Source organism: Prionailurus bengalensis, chromosome D4 (genome assembly GCF_016509475.1).
Source record: "Prionailurus bengalensis isolate Pbe53 chromosome D4, Fcat_Pben_1.1_paternal_pri, whole genome shotgun sequence".
Lineage (NCBI taxonomy): Eukaryota > Metazoa > Chordata > Mammalia > Carnivora > Felidae > Prionailurus > Prionailurus bengalensis.
This window is the reverse complement of record NC_057359.1, coordinates 93,789,400-93,808,090: the sequence shown is the minus strand read 5'-3', so window position 1 is coordinate 93,808,090 and position 18,691 is coordinate 93,789,400. Positions and strand designations below refer to the sequence as shown.

The 18,691-nt window shown below is 63.3% G+C and overlaps 2 protein-coding genes across 2 annotated transcripts; one reads left to right on the top strand and one right to left on the bottom strand.

Annotated features, from left to right (window-relative positions):
- Positions 1–23: 23 nt before the first annotated feature.
- Positions 24–6,591, bottom strand: UAP1L1 (UDP-N-acetylglucosamine pyrophosphorylase 1 like 1). The gene is made up of 9 exons (XM_043565874.1): positions 6,258–6,591; positions 5,376–5,580; positions 5,007–5,182; positions 4,532–4,704; positions 4,247–4,440; positions 3,635–3,775; positions 2,893–3,078; positions 2,255–2,321; positions 24–1,802 (listed from the first exon to the last, which is right to left on the bottom strand). The coding sequence occupies exons 1-9, from the start codon at positions 6,544–6,546 to the stop codon at positions 1,719–1,721; spliced, it is 1,515 nt and encodes a 504-aa protein (XP_043421809.1). The 5' UTR covers positions 6,547–6,591; the 3' UTR covers positions 24–1,718.
- A 4,596-nt stretch (positions 6,592–11,187) lies between these two features.
- Positions 11,188–18,034, top strand: SAPCD2 (suppressor APC domain containing 2). Its single transcript, XM_043566809.1, has 6 exons — positions 11,188–11,848; positions 14,271–14,383; positions 15,056–15,202; positions 15,563–15,670; positions 15,783–15,905; positions 15,979–18,034. Exons 1-6 carry the CDS (start codon positions 11,263–11,265, stop codon positions 16,105–16,107), a joined length of 1,206 nt encoding a protein of 401 aa, XP_043422744.1. The 5' UTR covers positions 11,188–11,262; the 3' UTR covers positions 16,108–18,034.
- Positions 18,035–18,691: the final 657 nt, after the last annotated feature.

Genomic DNA, 18,691 nt, shown 5'->3' with positions numbered 1-18,691 from the left:
AACTGCGCTGGCCAGGCCAGGGATCAATCAGGGCATCTTGCGTTTATTGGGAATCCGCCACGTTCTGTGGGAAATCAAAGAGTTTGGCAGCCTCTCAGACGTCCGTGGCTTCCTCATCGGTCGTCTGGGGAGGGACAGTTTTGTGCTGAGGGGCCCGTCCTGCCTCTTGAGTGCAGTGTGCACAGCAGCGCGCACCTGTGAGCAGTGACCTAGGGCTCCACCCGTGTTCCTGGTTTGGGGACGTGCTTCAATCCTGTGGAAAAGCCTTTCCGAAGGCTCTCGTGCCCCCGGATCTCTGGGCCGCGTTTGAAACTTTGCGCGCGGCTGTAATTCTTTTACAGTAAACGGGGTCTTTAAAAACAGGCCGTTTCGGTAGCTTCCCCAGCTGGTGTAGGAAAGAGGCTGCACGGTCGTTGGGCTGTGGCAGTGAGGAGCAGCAGCTGTGGGCAGGACCCCGGACCTGGGCCCCCGCCTTGGCTGGCCCTCCTCTGTCCCAGGCCCTCTGCTTGCCAGCGGAGCAGCTGGGAGAGGCGTCGTAAGGCACGCGGTTCGTTCTGAGGTCTGCGAGGGACTGGCACAGCGCGGGTGGGAGCAGAGTCCCCCTCTGGGCTTTGGGCCTGGCCCCGACCCCGCCGCCACGCCCAGGTCCGGGTGCGGGGACACACGTCCACCCTCCGCTGGTCCACTACAAGCCACTGGAGGAGTCAGCGGCCTCTGAACCCACCGCCCTGGTGACATCCTCGCCCTGGGGAAACCGGCTTCCGTGGGGGTGTCGCCGCAGTGTGAGGGTGTGGGAGCAGGCGGCCTGGCGGAGCGGCAGGCTGCATTCCAGGCCGCCCTTCGCGTCAGCGGGCGGGGAGGTGCCCCGTGCTGCTTTCCGGAGGGGAGAGCAGCAGGCACTGGGGCCCGGAGCAGCAGGGCTAGGGGCCGGGGCCAGCGGGTCTTCCCCAGCCTCGGTGGGGCCGCAGGGGTGCGGCGTGGGGACCGTGGCCCCGTACGTGGCGTCTGTGTCTCCCTCCAGAGAGCGCGGGAGGTCCGTGAGCACCAAGATCTGTCAGAAGCTACTGGCAAGCTGGTTGGGGGACGGTGCTCCCCGCCTGCTTATATTTCAGACCAGTCAGCCACCACGTGCGGCCACTGGAATTGGCCCCACTGGTTGTTCGGGAAAAGACCTAAAATTCAGCAGCCTGAACCAACCGTAGCCCTGGCCGAGGAGCCAAGGCCTCCAAGGGAGATTGAGAGAATTCAGTTTTAGGTGTGCAGGCTGTGCGTGGGGGGTGGGTGGGGGTAGGTGGTGGGCACTGGGGGGCTGGAGGGCTAGGCCGTGACACCCCCACCACCGCCATGCCAGGTACTTGGTCAGCTGCAAGAGAGGGAGGGAGCAGCACCTTTGGTAGGTCACCCTGCGGGGGACGGACACCGTCCCCTCCTCTTGCCTCGTCTGTCCGTGGGTCTGCAGAAAAGCTGGAGTGGCCGGTGCTCCCCGCCGGGCGGATCTGCGCGTAGGGCTCGAGGTGCCGCCGTCCTCACGTACGTCTCCGCTCCGACAGAGGCAGGCCTGCTGCCCTCCCCGAGGACGCCGCACCTCTGCCTCTCGCCCAGACCTCACAGCCAGGAGCACGGCCAAAGAGCCTCGTTTGGTCATTTGTGTCCCCGGGAACAATGACGGGAGCGGCGCCACCCCTCAGGACCCCGGGGTTGGCAGGCCAGAGAGCAAGTCAGGGCTGCAGAGCCCTGGCCCGGTTCTCATCCAGGATCAGCGGGGATGGGAACTCCCGGCCTTGCAGATACGCCTCCAGAGCCTGGAAACAAGGATGTCATTATGTCCACGTGTTAACCTCTGTCCCCAGGTGGGGTCCATATTCTGCCTTGAGCCCGTGTGGGGTATGGCCAGACTCGCTCCCAGCACTAAGGGTCGGATGCCACTTGCAGACCCAGGCCCTCTTGAGCCCAGATCTTCTCAAAGGGTCGGCGCCAGCATTCCTTCCTTGCAAGGGTCCCACAAAGCCTGGCTGGAACCCTAGCCTCTGGCCTCACCTGATATCCTCCTGGCCTCTCCTGGTCCTTGGGGCCTCCTGATGCCTCACCCACCCTACATCCTAGAGGATCCTCTGTATTTGAAAAACTATTTGTCTCATCGGTAACGTGAGGCAGAGCTGTGACTTTCCGCCCCAGCATCCGCCACTCCCCAGCCCTCCTCCCGATCATGCATCCCTACCCCAGAAAAGACTTGAATGAGCCAGTCAACTCTCACCTCTCCAGAGTATGATACCAAAGGCGAGATCTCACAGATGGCAGGAGGCTCTCCGCTGCTGGGCAAGCTGTGGGAGCCCATGTGTCAGCACCTGCTCCAGGGTGTGTGCCCTGGGGCTGGCCTTGCCTGGCCCAGCTCCCAAAGATCTCTCCTCAGCACCACTCCCTTCCACGGCACCCCCAGAGCCCTTGGCCAACTGCCCCTGACTTGAGTGATCAGCTCTGATCTGGGCTGGAAGACACCCCTCAGCCCTGCAGGTACCCCGCACAGGTCCCCCTGGGCAGCGTGATTTAGGTGGTGGCTCTGTCGTTTCCTTTTCCAGTCCTGAAACGTGACCTGCATTGCTTTTTCTACACGTCACGCCTAGGTCTTGGTTTCAGAGCTTACAGATAAGTCAGGAAGGCTGGCAGCCACCCACCTTCCCCAAGGCCCTGAGCAGACCTTGAGGAGTTGGGCTCAAAGCTGCAGGCAGTCACTGTATGGCTGGCCCGGGTGTGTGGCCACCCATCCTCAGCGTGGTGCTGGAGCCCAAGCTCCCAGCACAGCTCAGACAGCAGTGGAGCCGGCAAGGGCCTGGGGTGGGGAGCTGGACCCTGACACCCTTGTCCTTTGAGGAGCATGCTGACGGGCACACTCACCTGGGCAGCTCAGGGAGCCGTGCCCCACACGCGTCCAGAAAGTGGGCCCCTGCCTGCAGGGCCCAGCGGTAATGCTGTAGGAGCAGGGCGCACCGAGTCGTGGTGGGGTTGTCGCTAGCCGCCGAGGCAGCATTCTTCAGAGGAGAAAACTCCTCCTCCCGAGACACTTCGAAGGCCACGAAGTTCCTGTGCGGACGGCAGCTGGTGACCAGATGTCCTGACCCAGAGGCCCCGGTCCTGGGCAGACAAAACCTGCACCGGGCTCACAACGACTAAATGGTGGTCTGTTCCACGCAGGAGGCCCCACAGTCACTGCGTGTGTCTTTGTTTCTCAGATCCCTGGGGCTGCCTGATTCCCCCCCACCCCATTCCCACCTGCCAAACCCACAGACCCTGAGGCCCCAGATTGAGGGCCAAGTCCCCTGGGAGTCCCCCAGCCACCGGCCTGGGAACAGCCTCCTAACCCCGGCCAGGAGCAGACGGAAGGCTCAGGAGTGGCAGGGGTGGCCCCCAAAGCACAGCCCCCAAGACTCCAACTGCTCCAGATGTCACCATGCTCACACTGCAGGGGCAGTGTGAGCCCCCTTCTGGAGCCCGCCTACAGCCCCTAGCCCCCCACTGCAAAGGTGCACCCCCACTGTCCCCCACAAGCCTCCACTTCCCAGCCCAACTAGGTCTCAGAACCCACCACCAAAACAAGGAGAGGAGAGAAAGAAAAAGATAAACGACTTTTGCCACTAACTTAGCGAACGGGAACACATCAAACACAAACTTCTCCAGCTTTATCCCATTTGGTTTTAGCGGCTTTACCAGATTTCCCTCCTCATCCACGTACGGGACCTTCTTCACAGCCACGTGTGGCTTCAGCAAGGGCTCAAACTCACTTGGGGGGGGGGGGAGACAGGAGAACAAAAGAAGGAAAGACACGGTTCAGACGGGACACCCCTGGGAGCCCCCTCCCCACCTCTCTGCACACCTGGCCAGGCAGGATGGGCCGACAGACGGACACCGCAGGGCACAGGAGCCCCAGGAGCTGAGCCCTGTCTCCGGAAGGACACAGGCACTCTCTTACGCTCCCCAGCCCGCGAGAGAGACTGGCATCACTGGCCACATCGCCGCCCAGGTGAAATGGCAGCTGGCACGTCACAGGGCAGAGGTGGGGCCTGAGGCCACAGCCACCGTGTGGGGAAGAAGAGCAGGCCAACCGGGACCCAGAGCCTTATAGCAGCTGCTAGAGGTCTGGTGGCGTTGGCCGACTTAAATGCACCCCAACCCAGGCTGGCCCCTGACCGCAGCCCCGCTGGGCTCAGGCCAGCCTCCCTGGCCAGCACCCTTGGCCACCTGCTGAGCACACCTGACGACAGCCCGGAGGAAGCCTCGAGTGAAAAAGTGGTTGCAGATGTTGCCCAGGTGGTAGAGGAGGCTCCCATCGGGCCCGCGAAGCCGTGCGGTCTCGGGGCTGATCTCGCTGTACTCCACCACCTGAGGGACTCCGTCCACCTGGCACACCACCCCCACCGGCTCCTCCGGGGACGCCTTTTCCACCACCTGCAGCGGAGGCAGAGACAGGAAAGGCTGGCGGGGGCGGGGCCGGGGGCGGGGCGAGGCAGGCAGCCGGGCAGTGGGCGGGGAGGCTCACCTTGGCCCCACAGTCTGCGCCGCGCAGCACGCAAAAGCCGACGAAGACAGGGTCAGCCAGCCGCACGAGAATGTTGTCCACACAGTACACGTGCACAAACTCCACTCCCCGACGCTCCATGTCCTCTAGAATCTGGTGGTCTGACAGTGCGCGGTACAGCCCTCCGTTGCCATCTGCCAAGGGAGAAAGGGACCAGTCCCCGGGGCTTCAGCCATCCAGTCCAGAGCCTGCTGGAGGCAGGAGAGGCCCCTGGGGCTGGACCTTGTACCTGAGGCAGCTCTGTGTCACTATCCAAGTAGCCCTATGGCTGTGTCATGCGACACACGGGAATCAAGGCCCAGAGAGAGGAGGCCAGTCGCCCAGAACCACACAGCCTTCTAGCATGACGTTCTGGCCGCGTGCAGCCCTCCTGACCTCCGATTAGCTCCTTGTTCTAGACCAGGCAGCGCTTCCCTGACTCAGGGGCGGGGCATACCTGGGGCCATGGCAACCTTGTCTTTCTTCTCCAGGATGGCCCTGCCATCAAAGGTCACAGCAGGCAGCATGCGCTGCTCAAACATGATCACGTTGTTGGGGTCCAGGTGGAAGAAGTCGTGCTCCTTGAAGAACCTGGCGGTGGGCTCCAGCGTGAACTCACTCGTCATGATGTACCTGCGAGGAGAGGCAGGGCTGAGCAGGCCCTCGGAAGGGCCCGGCCGCTCGGGGATCCAGGGCTCCGATAGGGGCTGGCCTCGGAGTCCGGGCTGGGGCTGGGGGTTGGGACTCGAGTCTCGGTGTGGGGCAGGGCTGATGCTGCGTGGGCAGGGGATCATTCTGGGGACAGGGTGAGGAGGGAAAGGCACACCAGGGTATGGCGCACTGGGTCCCGCTGCGCTCGCTGGCCAGCTGCTCCACCCGCCGAATCCGTTCTGCCTGCAGCTGGTACAGGCTCTTCTGGCTGGGCAGTCCCACCTGATACATGCCCTTGGGGTAGGTCACGCCTAGGCGTGTGCCCTGCCCACCAGCCAGCAGCAGCACAGCCACCTTGCTCAGGGCGATCTGGTGGAAACCTGGGGGCAGAGGGTGCCGTGAGGGGACCCCTGGGACCTGCCATATAACCACCCCCTCACTTCAGAGCAAGCCAGACGTGCGCCCAGGACTCTAAAACTTCTGAGAGCCACAGAACAGAGATCTCCAAATAACATTCCGACCTCATGTGGGCCAGGGCCCCATCCAAAGCTGACCTTGTCCAGACCCATCAGAAGTCCTGATGATGTCCTCCAGGGCTTATTCCCAGCCTGGGTCCTTCAGAGGGAACACCAGGTCAGACTGGTCAGAGCAGTCTGGTGGGGGCCCTGGGCAGCTTACCTCCAGGAGCACCTGCCTCACCCGTAAGGCCAAGAAGCCAAGAGTGCACCCGGGGCCAGCGCGGTTGTGAAACGGAGCGTGTACAAATGTGCAAGGGGTTCCCTGCTGTCAGCAGGCTTGTGGCCTGGGCAGCTGACCATCCAGGTGTGCGCCTGCACAAAGCACTCGCTGGAGGGGGAAGCCGCCTGAGGGCGGCTGCCACCTTCCCAGCTTTTGGAGCCCTACACCTGAGTCGCCAGCTGGCGTGTGAACGGAGACCCCACAAAGGAACGAGGCGCGCCAAACTCCTCCGAGTACAAGCTCTCCTGTCACCCCACTTTGGGCAAGGCCCCCTGCGCCGGCCAGGCCCACCCCGACCGGGGACCCCCGCCCCGCCTACCTTCCTCCTCCCAGAGCCGCCGCGTCTCAGGGTCGCACCGGCTCGCGCTGCCCACGCGCTCAGGGGGCAGGGGCCGCAGGCGCGCGGCCAGGCCGGGCTCCGGGCCCGGGGGGCACGCGCAGGCCGCAGCCGCGCGCTGGCAGTGCTCGCGCAGCGCCTCGGGCTCCAGCGCCTCCAGCTCGGCCAGGAGCGCGGCGCGCGGCCCCGGAGCCAGCTCGGCGCAGAAGCGCAGCAGGTGTTCCTGGCCCGCGCGCTGCAGCCGGGCGCGCACGTCCCGCTCCGAAGCCATGTCGCCGCGGTCGGCCGCGCGGGCACTCGTGACTCGCGCGCTCCTACCGGCGTCACGGGACCCGGCGGGAGGTGGCGACCCCCGGAGGGGCGGGGCCGGGGCGCCACGCCCCGACCCCGCCCCCCGAGTGCCCCCTCCCTCCTCCGGCCCCGCCCCTCCTCCAGGGGCCCCCTTCCCTCTCCCGCCTGACTCCGCCCCTATCCGCTCGGCGCCGGACGCTGAGGGGCCGAGTCAGAGGGCTAGCGACGCCCGAGGCGTGGGGGCCCGGCCCCCCTGAGTCGGGAAGCCCCGAAACCCCGGATCCCGGCGCGTGAGGGCGGACTTCAGTTCTAACGTACCCCCCTCTGGACCCCACAGCCCTGAGGGTCAGGGCACCCGACGTGGAGACTGTGTTTGCCTTGACCAAGACCCCTGCCGTCTGGGCTGGGGAGGATAGAGCCCGATCGTCAGTAGGGTCGGCTGTCTGGATGCCGCCAAGGCCTCCCAAGGGGGCCGCCCAGCACCCGCCGGGGCTTCCTCCTTCACACCCTTCTTCGTCCTTCGCATTGCCACGTAACCGAACCGCTCAGGTTCGCCCTTCGCCCTGGCGCATTATCTTAACTATGACTTTAAAATATTTTCCTATTATTAAAATAGCGATCTTGATGTCTATAAACTCCCTTGTGAAAATATAATGAGAGTAGCTTGGGCCGTTTGGGGACAAAGCTTCCAAAAAAAAGTTTTTATTAAATCTTAAAGTAAAACAAATTCAAATGGCATTTTGGGACCCGAAATGAGAAGTGACCTCTCCTCCAGACCTGCCCCAGCTAACCCCTGTTAAGGCTGTTACATCCACACGACTCGTGAAACAGAACGCTACGGGCACCGGTGACAGTCACAACAAAGTTTATGACAACGAGAGGCAAGGCCGACGGATCGGGACCAACACTCCTGATAAGAGTGCGCCAGGAACAGCCGGGGTACAGAGTTTTTATAGCCGGTCACATCGTTTTATCATCACCTGGGAACAGAACAGAGAAACAGTTGCCAAATGAGTTAGAAACAGTCGCCTAATGAGGTGTTTATTTTAGACTTTCTGCCTCTAAGTCGCAACCAGTGGATCTCCTTGACCCTGCCTCTGACGCTCTTTTCTTTGAACCTTTGTTTCCTTAATTGGTGAAGCCTAATTTACAAGAGTATGAGGCTGTTATTTTTCAAGCTAAGAGTTAGCCCCACACTACAATTTAACCCTTACAAGGCAATTGTGTCTCGGTGCAGGCAGGTTCTGTACATAGAAACTCCCACATGTTCCTTTCTTGGGTTAGGCAGGAGAGCTTCACAGCCCCCTGGGGGTGCACTCTAAATTCTGGTGGACTTTTCAGGGATGGCCTTAGGCCTGCCTCAGGACCTTTGCACTCACTGTTCCTCCTACCTGGACCACTCTTTCCCGGAGACTTCCTGCCACACTCTGCCAGGTCTCTGCTCCTGTGTCACCTCCTTGGGGAGACCATCCCAGCTCGTGTTGGCTCAGACAGCACCTTCCCATCCGTCTCTGTTCCTTCCTGCCTTTCTGCGTTCTTTGCTGCCCGACTCCCCTCAGAAAGGAAACTCCACAACAGCTGGATGTAGTCTGGTTCACTGCTGTGCCCCCTCACTCTAGATGAATGCCCAGCACACAGGAGGAACTCAAGAAATGTTTGTTTGGGGGGCGCCTGGGTGGCGCAGTCGGTTAAGCGTCCGACTTCAGCCAGGTCACGATCTCGCGGTCCGGGAGTTCGAGCCCCGCGTCGGGCTCTGGGCTGATGGCTCGGAGCCTGGAGCCTGTTTCCGATTCTGTGTCTCCCTCTCTCTCTGCCCCTCCCCCGTTCATGCTCTGTCTCTCTCTGTCCCAAAAATAAATAAACGTTGAAAAAAAATTTTTTTAAAGAAATTGGTAAGCTGATCTTAATATTAAAAAAAAATATATTTGTTGGGTGAATGAGTGTTGAATCCCACATCTAGCACGGTGACTGGGCCACAGCAAGTGTTCAGGGAGTGCTCTCTGAATGAATGAATGAATGAATGAATGAATGGTCTGCTCCAATGGTTTGGGGCAGATGTTGGAGATGTGCATGGGAGGTAAGGAACCAAGGAGCGGAGTAGGTCCCACACCCAGGCCAGAGTCTAGGGGAACCCTTACCCCCTGCACATGTGCCCTTGAAGGCAGGTGTCACGTGAACTCAGGGCTCATCTCAGTCAGAGTGACCCCCAAATCTCACTTCAAGGTGGGGGTGGGGCTGAGATCGGGAGGGTTTGGACAATTGAGGCTGTGTAGCCAGAGGCACCTAAAGAGCCAGAAGAAGGACAGCTGACCCACCTGGGCAGACAGGTGGGAGTGCCAGGGAGGCAGGGGTGAGTAACAGCCTCCTGGACCACCTGCAAAAGGCAGGCTTTTGGCCAAGGTCCCTGGTTGTTACTGCAGGAATAGAGACCAGAGAATCGCCAGAACTGGGCAGCTACCTGTCCTTGACTCCATGCTGCGTTAGGCAGGGGACAAAGGGGCCCAGTCCCCCTGTCCACCTCCAAGGAGCTCCAAGCCGGCACAGTGAGAACATGATCACAACGGGGATGGGCCCCTCAAAAAGTACAGGGGCCACAGGGGACCCACCTGGCTCGGGGCTCTGGGAAGCCCTCCGGGGGAGATAGCAACACTGAAAGGTACAGAGCTAGGAAAGTGTCGGGCCAGGCTAGAGAGGAGGAAGCGGTCAGAATTCAGGACGGGAAGTACACGAGGGCCACGCCTTAGTCCCACACCCAGAGCTAGCCAGAGAAGCCCACCGGGAGGCCGGCAGGCCAAAGGCCAGTGGGGACTTCCTCCCCCATGGCTCCTGATACTCTGAGCAGGCCTTGCTTTCTCTGCACGGTGGACTCAGGCTCACAGTGGCCCTGGCCTGGGTGCTGCTGGCCACGCTGTCCTGCTGTCCTGAGCTGTAGCAGCATCGCTTGGCGCTGGCCGCTGGCCTCCACATCCACACAACACCCCCACCACCACCACCACCACCACGGAGCTGTCCCCGGGCCTCCCCATCCCACCCAAGGGTGGTGTTTCCACTGTGACCTCCAGAATGAGGCTTCCCATGTGCTGGTCACCCACTAAGCCTCCACTGTGGGCCAGGCTGAAGCCAGGCCTTGGGGTGGCCCTGTCCTGCTTCCAGAAAGCACAGGGAAGGACCCATGGGGAGAGAAGCACAAGAGCTAGGAGAAAGCAGCCTTATGCTTTGAAGGTCAGGACATCTAACCAGACTTCCAAGGGTGGGTCGGGTACCTGAGTGGGGTTTCAAAGGACGCACAGTGATGGCCAGGAGCAGACAGGGAAACATGTTCCTGGCGGGACAGCTACCATGTGCAAGGGCCCAGAGGTGAGAGAATGCTGGGCACCCTAAGGATGGGGGATGGGGCAGGGTGTGCTGGAAGGAGGGAGAGGCGAACTACAGGAAAAACGGCCTGAATGCTGTTCTGGGATTCTGGCTAGTCCTGTCCCTGAAGGGGAAGGCTGGGATGAGCTAGGCTCCACAGGGAAACTCCAGGCTCACAGCTTTCTAGGTGCTTCCAAAATTCCTTACCGTAAAGGAGCCTCAACTCTGAGGTGTGTGAAAGGTCAAAAGGCAGGCCGCATTTACAATGGAGTCAGGAAGCCCTGACACGGGGGGCTCTCGTGAACAGGGCACCTGTCCAGGGAACCGCACGTCCTGGGCAGGAAGAAAGTCACCTCACCGCCCTAGCAAGAGGAAGTTCTCTTCTGGACGAGACCGCAGGCTAAGCCCCGGCCCCCTCCCAGACTGACCAGACAGAATGACTGGATGCTGGCTGGAAATGAAGCAGGGGCCGCTGGGGACACAGGGCTGCCCGGCCGGGAGCGCCTGGGGAACCGCTGGAGGAAGGGTCCGGCCAGGGGAAGAGGCTGGAGCAGAGGAGAGCTGGTCACCAGATGGGGATCTGGGGACACAGGAAAAAGTGGCTTTGTCCTGCAGTAGGCAGGAAAGGCCAGGCTATCCCCGGGGACAAGGGGAGGAGCCGGCAGCAGTGTGGACAGACAGGCCTCTGTAAGGGGAAGCGTCCTGCTGGCTGGAGCCCAGTCCTCTTGGGACTCTCCTGGCACATGGGCCCCAGAGTCGAGGTGCCTGGGCCCGGGGACCCTCAGCGAAGAGTCCCCAGGGGAGTCAGACAGGGAAGGTGACTCCCAGAGGAGGTGTGCTCCCCATCCTTACCCCACGAGGCCACCTGGGGACAGGTTTTCGTAGGGCGCCGGGCCCCGCCCCTCCGAGAGGGCTGAGCCGCCGCGGGAGGGGGAGGGGGAGGAGAAAGGGGTCCGCTCGGGGCTCCGCCCGCCACCCGCGAGGCCCGGAGGAGGCCGAGTCGGGACCCCGCCCCCAGGCTAGTACCCGTGTCTCGGCGCACCCCCCGGCCCCGCCCCGCACGGCGGCGGGAGCGCGCGGGGCGGGGCGGGGCCCTCGGCGGAAAAATCAAACCGGGCTGGCGGCCTCTCAGCCAATCCGGGAGCAGACGGGCCGGCTTCGGCCAATGGCTGCCGCGAATGCTAATGAGCGCTGACGCCACGAGAAGGGTCCATTCAAAAAGTCGCAGCTATTGTCGCGCCGGGTTGCGCGCGCCGGCCGGGCCCCGCCGTCGGGCCCCGGGGGGACGGAGCGCGGACGCCGCGGGGACCGAGCCCAGGACGGAGCCCGGCGGCGGCAGCCCATGGCCGGAGCCGCGATGGCCGAGCCGGGCCACGGGCCGCCCGCCGCGCCCGCGCCCGGCACGGAGGGGCTGCCGCGCGCCTTCCTGCAGAGCCTGCGCACGCTGTTCGACATCCTGGACGACCGGCGGCGGGGCTGCGTGCACCTGCGCGAGATCGAGTCCCGCTGGCAGGGCGCCGACGCGCGCGAGCTGCCCCGCGGCGTGCTCGAGGGCCTGCGCCAGGTGGCCCCGGCCAGCGGCTACCTGACCTTCGAGCGCTTCGTGGCCGGCCTGCGCACCTCGCTGCTGAGCGCCGACGGCGGCCCGCGGGGCCAGGCGCGCGCCCCGGCCCGGGGAGGCTGCCCGGCGCGGCCCGGGGGTCAGCCGCCGCCGCCGCCGCGCCTGGTGTTCGCGCCGGCTGACGAGCCGCGGACGGTCCTGGAGAGGAAGCCCCTGCCCCTGGGCGCGCGGCCCCCGCCAGCCGTCCCCGGCGGCGCGGCCCGGAGCCTAGAGAAGCTGTGCGGACCCGCAGAGGCAGCGCCCGGTCCCGCGGAGCCCGAGCGGCCCCAGGGCGCGGCGCTGGAGCGGAGCCCGAGCGCGGACGCTGGTGAGTGCGGGGCGGCCCCCAGCCCCGCCTCGTAGCCGCCCCCCGCCGAACCCCCGCCGAACCCCCGCGACCGGCGCCTCAGGCCAGAGCCGCAGAGGCGCTGCGGCCCTTCTCCTACCGCGGGGGCCGGTAAGCGCCTGGAGGGAAAGCGGCCTCCTGGGTTCCCGGTGTGCTCAGGGGCCAGCTCCTCCCCCTCCACAGCGGGAGGCCATCGTAGGGCCCAGGGGCTGGTGGATGACTCCCAAACTCCACCAGGAAGCCACTGTACAGGCCTGAGCTGAGCACCGAGGACCCCTGCCCCACACCTGGGGACACTTAGACCCTCGGTCGTATCCGTGGTAACTGCCTAGGCAGAGTTTTCCTCTAGTGCAGAGGAGAGAGGGGCCCAGGCTGGGCGGGGCCCTCGCTGCCTTTTTGGGTTCTCAGTCCCGCAGCTCCGCTCAGACGGCTGGGCTTGCTGCCTCCACCACTGAGGCCAGGGCCGGCTGAGTCGGCCCCGAAGGACCTGGCCTGGTTGCCAGGAAGAGCGAAGCGGTGGGTGAGTCTCCAGCCCAATCTTCAAGCCTGCAGGGGTGACACCAGGGAGAGACCCAGGCGCAGCCGCTCTGGATGGACGGCAGGCTGCTTGCCTAGCTTCCGGTCCAGTTGGCAGTGCTGGGAGATGGCTGAATGGCTCCCCTGTGCCGCCCCCCCCCCCCACCACCAGTGTCTTCCCTGGAAATAGCACCTGCACTGTGGCTGGCGGCAGGGTCCAGACCCCTCATCCCATTCAGCCTGCACCTGTGCACCACCTGGTGCAGGCCTCCCGCCCCCCACCCCCACCCATGGCCGCTGCCAGCCCTTTCTATGCCTTCACTGCTCTGGCAGCTTCATTGGACCTCCACCCCAGCCTTGCCCATGTCCCCCAGCCCCATGACTGGTGCTTGGAGCCACAGTGGCTCCTGGCCTCCTTGGTGCAGCCGTCCAGAAGCCCACCCCAGGCTGGGGGCTCCCCCTGCTCCTCACTGCCCAACCAGTCTGTCCCTGTGGTGTGGGCAGGCAGGGGGCACTTCTGAGTGCAGGGCTAGTGCCGTCCCTGTGGCTGCATGTAGTTGAAAATCAGCCATGGGACTGGGGTTTGGAGGCCTCAGACCTGCAGTCCTGCTCTGTCCTGGTGCCTGACACCACAGAACAGCTTAAGTCTCAGGCCAGGCTCTCACTGTCACCTTTTCCAGGCAGAGACCCAGACGAGAGGCATGGCATGTCTTGGCACTCCAAGCTCCCCCAGATTTCCAGGAAGAGAAAGCCCTCGTACTCACAGAGCCCCCTGCTCCAGAGATCCAGGGTCCCCTTCCCTATCCCCTGCTGGAGCTCAGCGCACCCAGGCCTGCCCTGGCTCCCTTGGCGCAAGCTGCTAGCTCAGGCCCAGACGGGGACAGACAGGGCTGCGTCCGCCTGCTGGTCCCTCTGAACATCCAGCGTGCTGTCATCTGGGAATCTGGGAGCTGCCCCCACACCAAGCTCGGGGGTTCTGAGGTTCCATGCTCTCTAGCCTCCCTCTGCTGTATTTTCTGTGCCAGCCATGCAGCATGGGCAGGTTGGGACGTGAACTCTGGGCTGGCTCGGAGCCTGTCTGCCAGGGCCGGCTGGAGGCCTGCAGAGACCTGGTGCCAGCCCTGTGGACATGTTCCTCTTCCTTGCACCACCGCCCCCAGTGCAGGGGGCAGAGCCTGTGAGGCTGAGCCTGGTGTGGGGGAATAGGGCTCGGGAGCCAGGAGGGTGACCTTCTCCACACCCGCACCTTACTCTGCCTCGCGGGTTGCCCTGCACGTGCTCCCCATCCCCCGGGGAAGTCAGCTGGCCCCGATGGCTCTTCAGCCCCAAGCACACTCAGCTGCACACACTTCACCTGCACGGACTCCCGTCACCCCTGAAGGCCCCGGCAGACCCGGAGGGAGAAGCAGGGACGGCCAGAGGCCTGCTCACTCCCCCTGTACTTAGCAGCCCATGAGCCCCTGCAGTGTACTCGAAGCACCCTAGGCAGCGGGAGTGCTGAGAAGAACCGGGTAAAGCCCCTGCCCCAGGGCGCTCGTGCTGGGGCATGTGTGTGGGCGCACACATTTGTGTTGTGTGTACGGACAAGCAGCCTCAGCGGTCACATGGCCCTTACCGAGGGAGGGGTGAGGGGAGCTGGTGGGGATGGAGTGGGGAGCCAGCCGCCAGCCAGGCACAGAGGCAAGGTGTGTGCTGCGCTGGGCCGTTGCCCGTGCCCCCAGGATGGGTTGAGATGGGGAGGGCCCGTGCAGAGGCTCTGAGTTGCCCATGAACCCAGAGAGATGTAGGCCTGGACACCCGGCTGTGCACCGCCAGGCTTGGGGTGGGGGACGTTGAGCTTGACTAGGCAGGCCTGGAAGTGACCCAGGTCCTTGCTCCTCTGCGGCAGGTGCAGCGGCCTGCAGGGCCCGGGAGCTAGGCATGGGCGATGCCCATCGGGCCCCCCGTGCCCGAGGGGAACGTCGGAGGCACACCATCACCAACGGCGTGGACTGTGACCTGGTGAGTGAGGGCTCTGGGGGATTCTCCACCTTGCCTGGGATAGGACTTGGCCCCCACGCTTGGTCTCCTGGACCACCCCTCTGCCTGGGAGGTGGCAGTCAAGTCTGGGTTCTGGGGGACCTATGGCTGGAATGTGAGTTAATTACAAACATCTGTCCCCGTGTCTGGGTTTGAATGCACTTGAGACGTGGCTCTAGACCACACGAAGAAGTCCTTTAGGGAGAAAGCAGCCTCCGTGCACCATGCAGTGGGCACGGCCCCTCCCCAGAACTGCCCCTGCACCAGCCGGCTTCACGAGGCTGTCCTTTGCCAAAACTGAGCCCGGCTCCCCCGCTGTGTGCTCGCCATTTGCTCCAGAGGAAGCTGCTGAGCTCGGGGGTGTCGCCTGCGTTCCTGTGGGGGAAGCCTGCATGGAGGGGCCGAGAGAGGACAGCCCGCCCGCAAGGGGACAAACGGGGCGGTGCTTCCCAACACGGGCACGCGTAGGACTCACGTACAGGCGCGTGCGCCGGCAGAGCTGTGCTGGCGCGGCTGGCCTGCGCGGGCGCGTGTCCGAGTTGCGGGGCGCGCGCCGTGTGTGTGTGTGTGTGTGTGTGTGTGTGTGTGTGTGTGTGTGTGTGCGCGCGCGCGCGCGCGCGCGCCATTCACACGTGTGCGTTGCCGCACGTGCAGCTGAAGCAGCTGAAGGAGCTGGAGCAGGAAAAGGAGGTGCTGCTCCAGGGTCTGGAGATGATGGCCCGGGGCCGCGACTGGTACCAGCAACAGCTGCAGCGCGTGCAGGAGCGCCAGCGCCGCCTGGGCCGGAGCAGGGCCAGCACCGTGAGTAACGCCGCCCGGGACCGGGCTGTCCCCGTCCCTAGGCAGGGTGACCCCCCCCGCACCTGCAGGAACCACCCACCTAACCCCAGGCACCCCCAGGTAGGCCCGGGATGCCCTATTCCGGGGCACATCGGCCGTCCCTCCTCCCAGGGTGCTGGGACCCCCACCCCGACAGACACACACACACACACACACACACACACACACACCCCGTGATGTCCCCCACCGGCAACACCCGTAGGCTCCCTCTCTGCTCAAGCAGTAATTTGGGGAGACAAGAGTGCCACCTGTGAGGGCTCTTCTCGAGGCACGGTGGCTGGTCCTGCGCTCTGACCTTCCCCTTTTCTGCTTTCCTCTCAGGACCTTGGGACTGAGGGGAGCCCCCTCCCGCTGGGCCGGCTGCTGCCCAAGGTCCAGGAGGTAGCCCGGTGCCTGGGGGAACTGTTGGCCGCGGCCTGTGCTGGCAGGGTGAGTGCCCCCCCCAGACCACCCAGCGCCCGCCTAGGGCCCGTGCCCATCTTGGCGCCACCCCTCACCCTTGTCCTGGAGGCTAGGCCTGCCTGACTGTGCCCTCCCGTAGGCTCTGCCCTCATTGTCCTCGGGGGCCCCGTGCCCAGCCCTGGCCCCCACCTCACCGTCAGCCCCGGGCTGGCAGCAGCAGACCATCCTCATGCTGAAAGAGCAGAACCGGCTCCTCACGCAGGTGAGGTGCGGGGAGGGGTGCAGGGTGGGGGCTGGAGGCCCGGGGTGCCCTGACCGACCTCCCGCCCGTCCAGGAGGTGACCGACAAGAGTGAGCGCATCACGCAGCTGGAGCAGGAGAAATCTGCCCTCATCAAGCAGCTGTTTGAGGCGCGCGCCCTCGGCCAGCAGGATGCTGGGCCCTTGGACTCCACCTTCATCTAGCCAGCCACAGCCGTGGGCGCGGGCGCGGGGCTCTTAGGACCTGGCCTGGCAGTCAGCCTGGGCAGGTGCCTCCTTGAGCCCCACTTAGGCTAAAGATCACCTGACTGGCCTGGACACGGGTTTCTTCCTCTCTTCCAGCCGGGGCTCCCCCAGAGCGCCCCCCACCCCCACCCCCAGCCCAGGTGGGGCCAGCAGGCAGGCTGTGCCCCGGGATGTCTTGTGGCTCCAGATACGGACTCGGTCCTGGCCTGGGGGGCCAAACCGGGGTGGGGCTTCATTGTGCTGTCACAGCCTGAAGCTGCTCCAGCGGCTGTCAGTGGTCAGCGGGGGACTCCCCCTCGTGTTTACCTGGTCTCTGGCAGCCCTGGGCAGCCCGGCTTTGTGGCAGGCCTGTCCTCTCTGACCCGGGGTCTCGGGAAAAGACAGCGGTTTCCCCTGGCCTGCACTTCCGACCACAGCCAGCAGAGGGGCCTCACACACAGTAGCCAAGAGCTGCCTTGGAGCCGCCGCTGGGGGTTTCCTCCCGGGTCTGAGTCAGGGTCCCTGAGGGGGGCTGGAACACCTGGGGGCCTAACGGGTGATTGGGCGCAGGAGCCCCAGGTCTAGGGGCTGGCTGTCCTTCAGCCGGGAGCACGTGGAGGAGAAAAGGGGTGGTTTCTAGGAGTGGGGTCTGCCTGTGTCTGGTTTTGGGGGAGCGTGATCAGAGTTCATGCCTGGGCCGAGGCTGGCCTGCTTGCCTCTCCTCACAGATCCCAGACCCTAAAACAACTCGGGCCAGCTGTCACTCCTCCTTGCCCAAACTAGGCCCCACGGAGCGACCTGTGACCCAGGCTCAGGGCCTTGGGCCCGCCAGACACCCCAGCCAGGGCAGGACGTGGTCACCAGGGCTGCTCTGGTGTGCCCCTGTCCTGGGGAGGGCCCTGTCCCCGGGAATGATGTCCGCATGGGCCTCCCGGATGTGCCCCAGGGTTCCTCATAGGCCAAGCGCCCCCACCAGGACCTACCCCACATGATTCGGGGCTGGACAGTCAGCTCCCACCTCCGGTCTTTGCAAATGCTCTTCTGTCTCCTGGAACACCCTCCCCCTGCTTCACCCGGCTTGCTCCTACCCAGCCCTCCAGGATGGAGGAATGAAGGACCGCCCAGAGGCCGGAACAGCGAAGGTGGCAGCCTCTGGGGGGGCGGGCTCGGCAGCGGTGACCTCTGGGGTGTCCGCCACGCCCTGGGGTTCTGCGTTCCCTGTGCTGCCTTCACGTGACTCGGGGGGCAGGAGGTGGCGCATTGTCCGCCCCAGGCGTCTTCTAGCGGGAGACCTTCCGCAGAGCATGGCCCTCCAGCTGAGGGAGATGTGGAGTCGGCAGGCAACTCGGATAGAAACCCCTCGTCCTTGGGGCTCTGTGTGGGGTGAACAAACGGGTCCTCTCTGCAGTTTGAAGTCAGGCTACCTGTGGGGCGCTAGAGGCCTCAGGGGAGACTTTTAAGCGGTCCTAGTCTGCTGGCAGAAGCCAAACCCTGCTCGGCAAAGCACCGGTGACATTTGGGGCTAAGTAAGTGTTGACGGGGGAGGGGCTGTCCCCTCCTGTGTGACGCTGACCACCCTGGCTGCTGTCCACGCACTCGGTTCTGACAACCAAAATAGCTCAAGACGTGCCAAGGCGTGGTGGCGGTAGAGACGCTGTCCCTGCTTGAGGATCCTGTCCCAGAGGAGACCCTAACTTCACTTGGTCTCAAGGGGTCTCGGAGATCAAGTTCCAAGGAAAACGAGCATCTCCAAGTTGGATTTTTTTTGCAAACACTGTGAGGAGCCTCCACGACGAGCCAGCAGAAACCACCGATTCTGCAGACGGTTCAGACAGTGGAGCGATCAGAGAATATAAGATAATTTTTATTCGTCTAAAGAAATAAAAAGGGTTCTTGAAAATATGAACAAGAAAGAGTCGTCATACTTTCTGATTCTGTGAAAGTATAGTCTATAAAGGTAAGCAGTAAAGCCTAAAAAAAGAAACTTAAAAATAAAAATTGAGATTTAAAACTCAAGTGGACTAGCCTTGAGATGAGAATGCTAGTGAAAAACCAGCTTAGGAAATGATCCAGAACGCAGCCCAGAGACTCAGACCGGAAGCACAAATGGAGGGCGGAGGGAGAGGGTCACCCGTCTGGTTGCATTGCCTAAGAGAGGACGAGGGAGGAGGCACGGTATATGAAGATAAACTAGCTTAAAGTTTCCCAGAGTTGTCTGAAAACCTCAATCCTCAGGGCCAGAAATCCCAACAACTGCCAGCCAGGCTGAATGGGAAGAAACGCACGTTTGCTCTTACAAGATCACGAAGGAGCCGAGACGAAACCAGTGGCCTCCAGGGGAAGTGCCATCAGAGTTGGAGGGTAGCGGCTTTGATGGCCAAGACGTAGACTCGCTGCCCTCCAAGGCCAGACCCAGAGAGACTCAAGAATGAGGGCAAGATAAAAACGCTTCAGAAATAGTTGAAAGTTTACCACCGATAGGACTTCACTAAAGGGCAATCTGGAGGAAGGACTTCAGAAAAAAGGCAGAAGTCAAGAAGGAACCCTAAGTAAGGATGAGTTT